At 39.6% G+C, this 6,164-nt stretch overlaps 1 protein-coding gene across 1 annotated transcript; it reads right to left on the bottom strand.

Moving 5' to 3' along the window:
• Positions 1-262: 262 nt before the first annotated feature.
• On the bottom strand, positions 263-5,233 carry LOC119911154 (gamma-aminobutyric acid receptor subunit beta-3-like; the record flags this gene model as incomplete). The annotated part of the gene is made up of 2 exons (XM_038729967.1): positions 263-2,378; positions 4,992-5,233. Coding segments are annotated over 2 exons (590 nt in total), but the record flags the coding sequence as incomplete, so codon positions are not given.
• Between the last annotated feature and the right edge of the window lie 931 nt (positions 5,234-6,164).

Genomic DNA, 6,164 nt, shown 5'->3' with positions numbered 1-6,164 from the left:
CATTAGTGCTTTTGTTTGATCTGCGCTCCGTCAGGAGGCTGCACCCGGGTGCTGTTGAGCTGAGTGGACTTCTGATAGGCGGTGTCACTCCTACGCGCTGCGAGACGCTCAATCGAGCAGTGCAGATGGCGTGTTGCGAGCTGTGTTTGCCAACAGTTGTTGTTTTAGAGATACTATATACCCCCTAATTCCGTCTTAGCTTAAGAGTATTTCACGTGCTCTACTCACTTCTTTAGGAAAGAACGAAAATAATCACAAGCTGTACCATTGTGTTTTATATTTACCACACAAATAGGAAATGATAATGTTGTGTAAAGACTAACAAAACCAAACAGCGAGGCCAGAAATCACTGAGCAAAACACTGTTGACAATAAAGCCATGTAATTATTGTGAACTGAAAGAAAATATGCAGAGTCACAGTATGTACATTTCATTTCATGGAGAATTAAGAAATCTGAACATGAGATGTCTACAGAAATGAGTCTGCACTCAGTCCCCAATACAACATGCAGTATGAAAGGAAAAAAAGGCCATGTGAACTATTTGTATTGAATACGTGCTTCACAAAATCAATAAAATATTGTGACAGTGCTGACAACACAATGACAAAATAGTGAAATAGTGTAAACAGATCAGATATTGTTTACTGTAAAAGCCTTTTTCTACTGTCATGTGACACATACATTGCTGTTGGGTTTATGGCATGCTTTTTGAATACTGAAAAGCAATAGCAAATGGGTAATTCTTAATGTTAAAGAAGAACAGATATTTTGGGAAATACTCATTCTGTCTTGTCGAGAGCTAGATGAAAAAATTGGGACCACTCTTACGTCTGTATGCTCAATATAAAGATACAGGCAGCAGCCAGTCGAGCTAGCTTAGTGCAAAGACAGGAAACAGCTAGCTAATTCTGTCCGAACAACAAACAAAACAAACGTCCTTAATCCAGACACACACACACACACAAATGCGAAAACAGCAAGTTGTGGAAATGTCTGTGTCCGGCAGAAATAGTTACAGCATGTAAAAGTGTCAATTTTCCATGTCTATTCATGTATGGATTAAACAAATGGGATTAAATGTGTTAATTAGTGAGCGTTAGATGTGCTGGTAGGAGGGTCATTTTCACCTGGACATAGCCTGGTTAGCTGTTTCCAGTCTTTATGCTAGGCTAAGATAACTGACTTAGTGGTATTGATCTTCTCATCTAAATCTCAGCAAGAAAGTAAATAAGCATACTTCCCAAAAGGCCCAAACAAATTCCTTGAAATTATGGCAGTGAATGACAGAATGACATCTTTATATAATGCTGGCATGGATTCCATTAGTCTCTCTCTTGCTAATAACTCGACTTGAATGCACATTAAAGTAATAGTTTGAGATTTTAGGAAATAGCTGTTAAGCTTAGCTAACTGGCTGCTGGCTATAGCCTCAACATTTAGCGTACATACATGAGAGTGGGATCAGTCCTCTCATCTAACTCATGGCAAGAAAGCTAATATGTTTATATCCCAACAGACTGAAACATTCCTTTAAGTTGGTTTCATTGCATATAATGTCCAGATCAGAGCTTGGCCTGTGTTTATATGAGCATATTTGTTCATATTTGTCTTTGTCAGCTGTTTTGTCATTAGCAATAAGTTGTATTACAGTGACCACATCTTATACTGAAATTCTGGGTACAGTTTTAATAACTGACCTAAAGCAGTGTACTGTAAACACAGCAAAGAGTCAGTAGCTCTACCCTTGAGATACAGTGTCCCAGGTCTTCACAGGGGTCAGAGCAGAGAGTAATTTACAGTCCACACAAGTCTTTGTAAAATACATGTTCTGTAGATAATCCCTTGTGTCTGTGCATATAACAGATGCACACTGTCTGAGTGATAGTTTTGTCATCAAAGTCTGCACTTGCTATGATAAAAAAAAAGTTCATGAGGATTTGACCATAATATGTTCCTTTCACAACAAAGTCTTCTCTCATTCGAAAATCAAAAATGAGACAGAGGTGGGTTTAAAAAACATCAGCGCATTAATTGACGTAGTAAAGCCAGTAGATTAAGTTGAATAGAGAGAAGCTGAATGGGAATATTATCCGTGACAATCTGTCAATAGCGTTCACATCAGTGAGGTCTGGGATTTTGATTTTGAGCTGTGAGGATCGTCTCCGCAGACGGGTTTTCTTAAGGTGTGCGCTCCTGTCCAGGCTGAGGCGGCCCGACTCGCGCGGCCCGCTCGCCTTCCTATACTGGATGCCCGAGTTGTCGAACACCATGGAGGTGGAGTTGAGGGTCTCGCTCACAGTGGTTGTGATCTCGTTTCCTCCCACCTCGTTGTGGATCTCCAAGGTTGTCAGCAAAATGTTCCCCTGGGAGTCCACCTAGGCACAACAGACAGGAGCGGTGTTAAAAACGGGCTGTGAGCTGAGGCTTCATTGACTGATGACACATGTGCAGCATGCGTCAGGCCCCGGGGCCGGCGTCTTCTAGCAGGCTGACAGATTGCAGCCTGGGAAACAGAGAGCCGGCCTTCAAAACCAGGTTTCCTGTCCCAAAGTTAAATCACTTCAAACAAATCAGCTCAAGGTTGTACGGGATTGCTCTAATACTAATGTCATGACAGCTATTGCTTCCCACACAAAGACATATAAATCATTCAGACCTATGTGGCAAAAATAGAAGCACAGGATGTATACAGCAATATAACAATGTGGTTACAAGACGTGAGAGGGGGTGACACAGTGATGTTTATCTTCTTACTCTGTCAATGTCAGTGCAAACTAATGACAGAAACCAGTCTATAAAATATGAACACTTTGAGATGCACCACTGACCTGCCTGATCATGTGTATGATGTCAAAACTTGCGCAAGTTCATTCTTATTCACTGATTATTTGCAGGCCTACACATCATTGGACACAAAACTTATAAACAGTATTCTATCACATACTTTTTAACAGAGATAGACAACTTCCTATACCAGGTAAAATCCTCACCACAATTTTCGACTTGAATCCATAAAGCTGTCCATGAAGTGTTCAGCTTTGGAAATGGTCGCAACAAGTAACACTGAGTTAAACTGAAATACACTCCCTCATTACGCTTATGGAAAAAACAATGCTTCACTATATAGTGATGTATTGATGTTATAGCATGCTATATATCCCATCTCTCTAATAAAGGCAGGAATCTTAGGAATCTATGAGTGAGTCTGTGTTTGAACATCACTCGTGGTGGGTGTGTTGCTGTGGACCCAAGGCTGTGCAGTGTCGCATTTGGTCAATCTGGACTCACGACCCGTTCGGAATTATTAAAATTTGAATAAACCACAGCAAGAGGGAGGAACACTCACAGGGCCGGGCTTATATGCTCCGATGTGGTAGTGTATTGTTGAAAACGGAGTGATTGTCATCACGCAGGTTTGATATACGTTAGTACCGAATGTGTTGAAACAGAGTTGTAAGAATGTAATGTTCTAAGGACGCGCTGAATATCTGGCCTATACCTATTTTGTCGTTTTGTTTCAGTGTTACTAATGCTGTGGGTGAAACCAACGTGAGACGCACATTCTGATCTAAAAAGCGCAGGGAGGTGTCACATTGGCCCCTGTGAACGGGCACTGCACTAGTTTATTTAAATATGGAACTTTTGTTATCATTGAGACACCTGCAACAGGAATATGACCTTCCTTTCCCCCACAGATTAAGATATTTTCACGTAAGACAGTTGATTTTTATTCTAAATAATGGGGAAGATATTCATATATTTATGTATATACATTTATTAAAATACATACATTCTCTGAGCAATGCTTGGGGTTTAATAGCAACACTGCTGCCAAATAAAAACGGAGAGAAGATGCTTTTTTCCCCTGTGACCTTCAAACAGGCATAAATATTTTATCCCAGTGCATACATCATGACACATCGCCAAATCCTTGACTTTGTTTATCAAATACTAATAGACATACTAGTTGTGTATGTTGTATGATGTAATAAAGACAAAACAAAGATTAAAATCCTTCCTTATGGAGTGGTTTGTTTGCCTTTTCTGTACATGATGTTAGGGCCACAAACACATAGAGACAATACAAAGGTAAATACCACAGAGGAAGAGGGAATGTAAAGAGGAATATATATTGCACAGTATGTGATGGTGATTGTGACAGAAATGGCTTGTTGAGATTAAGCATGTTGTTTTGTTAAATGAGGAGGTCAAACTTTGCCCTGCAGCAGCAAAGTTTCAGTGGAAGTTTCACAGATGTGACACAACAGGCAGTGACAGACACTCACCCCTCGTGAGTGACGGCGCCCTTGTACCTGATTGGACTGTTTAACAGACGAAGACTTGCAATTGCTTCCTTCCAGAATGGACTAGCCAGGAGAAACACAAACAGAAACCTGTTTTGTCTGAGCTTTGGTCAGGTGTTAGCTGAGCTCCACAATCAGGAGGCAGAGAATCACAGCTGGCACAAACGTCTCACAAAGGACTATGGGAGAATCAAGTTGTTCGACTGTATGGACCCGACAAGTTCAGTGTCAAGTTGAAATAATTTGATCAAAGGGAGATTTCATTTTTACCAAAATGCACATGATATGTGATGAAAATAAATAAAAATCTGTAATCCAACCATCATTTTCCTTTCCATGTTTAAAAATACAGAGGCTAATTTTCTTATGACTGAATGATTGCAATATACTATTTGAAGCTGAGGACAAAAATTAAATATCATTTATATAATTATACTATTGATATGGACATGTATTCCATGGCTTTAAAGAATTGCTTGACTGCAGCAGAAAAGGTTGACTTTGCATTGCTGTCATCCACAGTGACTTATGACCACTGGGGGAGCACAACACTGAGAATAAAGATTTGCTTAGTTAGTGCAGTTAGTTAAAATGTTGCTTACAGCTCTTAAAACACAGTGGCCCACTGAACCTGCGAAATGACAAGTGTGACTTGATTCTCTGGTGTTTGGGAATGATTCTCACCTTGGGTCTATCAAATTTTTCCCGGTCATTTGCCTTCTGTGCCTTCTCAGCAAGCTTCTTCTGCATCTGAGGACCTCTTCCAAAGAAGATGTAGTTGACGAAGGCATATTCCAGCAGAGCCAGGAAGACAAACACAAAGCAGCCCATCAGGTACATGTCTATAGCTTTGACGTAGGGGATCTTGGGCAGAGTCTCTCTTAAATGGGTGTTGATGGTTGTCATGGTCAGGACAGTGGTGATCCCTGGAAGAAAAAAAAGAAATACCTGAATTGGAATCACCATGTTGCTCATTTAAAACAATACAACTGGCCTGAAACTGCATGGTCATGAAAAAGAAGTGAAGTGACGCTGAATTTCAGCACAAACTTGATGTTAAAGCATAAGACAATTATTCAGTGACAGTTTTCTAAAACACACAGGACCAGGAGCTGGTTAGATCTATTACCGAATGTCTTAACTTACTTATGTCACTGTTGCCAACACATTTTCAGGGAAAGTTGCTATTATTTTATTGTTAAATATAAACCCAATGCATTTTATGATCACATTTTTTTTTAAACATCATCATATTTTATATTTTATGTAGTAAAACCTATGATGAAACCACACATGAACAGACACATTAAAGTTGCCTGTTCAATATAGCTTAATGCTAACTAGGTAGTGCTGACTGTATCTGGCTATTGAGCTGAGCCGTCGCTAATGCTGACGTCACTCACAATGCACTTTTGTAGCAGGGCAGAAAGATCGCGTGTTTTGACTGAGTGTGTGACAGAGAAAATAATTTTTGTGTCATTTAGATGGGAAATGTGTGCGTTTTAAGAATTACAGTAGCTCATAAAAGTAGCTAAATTTGCTGCTAGGTGTCTTTTAAAAGATAAAGTTGCCCGGTCAGTCTGAAAGGTTGCTAAATCTAGCAACAAAAGTGCTTGGCATCAATGTCAGTATCTTTTGTTGATGAAAAATGTGGTTTAAGATGACTGACAGAATAGCCTTTTCAATGTCTAGAATTGAGTTATTATTTCAGACATATATAATTTAGTTCTGTCATGTAATCTATTGTTGTGTTACTAATCTCAGTATAACAGCCTGTGCTTTATCAGTGCAATGACTTTTCTTACCTTTTAATGGACAAAGAATTATGTTGTTAGCCTTGTTACTGGTGTTTGAGTG

The sequence above is a fragment of the Micropterus salmoides genome, unplaced genomic scaffold (assembly GCF_014851395.1).
Source record: "Micropterus salmoides isolate LMB-PRFRI ecotype aquatic unplaced genomic scaffold, ASM1485139v1 Ms_hic_scaffold_192, whole genome shotgun sequence".
NCBI lineage: Eukaryota > Metazoa > Chordata > Actinopteri > Centrarchiformes > Centrarchidae > Micropterus > Micropterus salmoides.
This window is presented reverse-complemented; position numbering and strand designations above follow the sequence as displayed.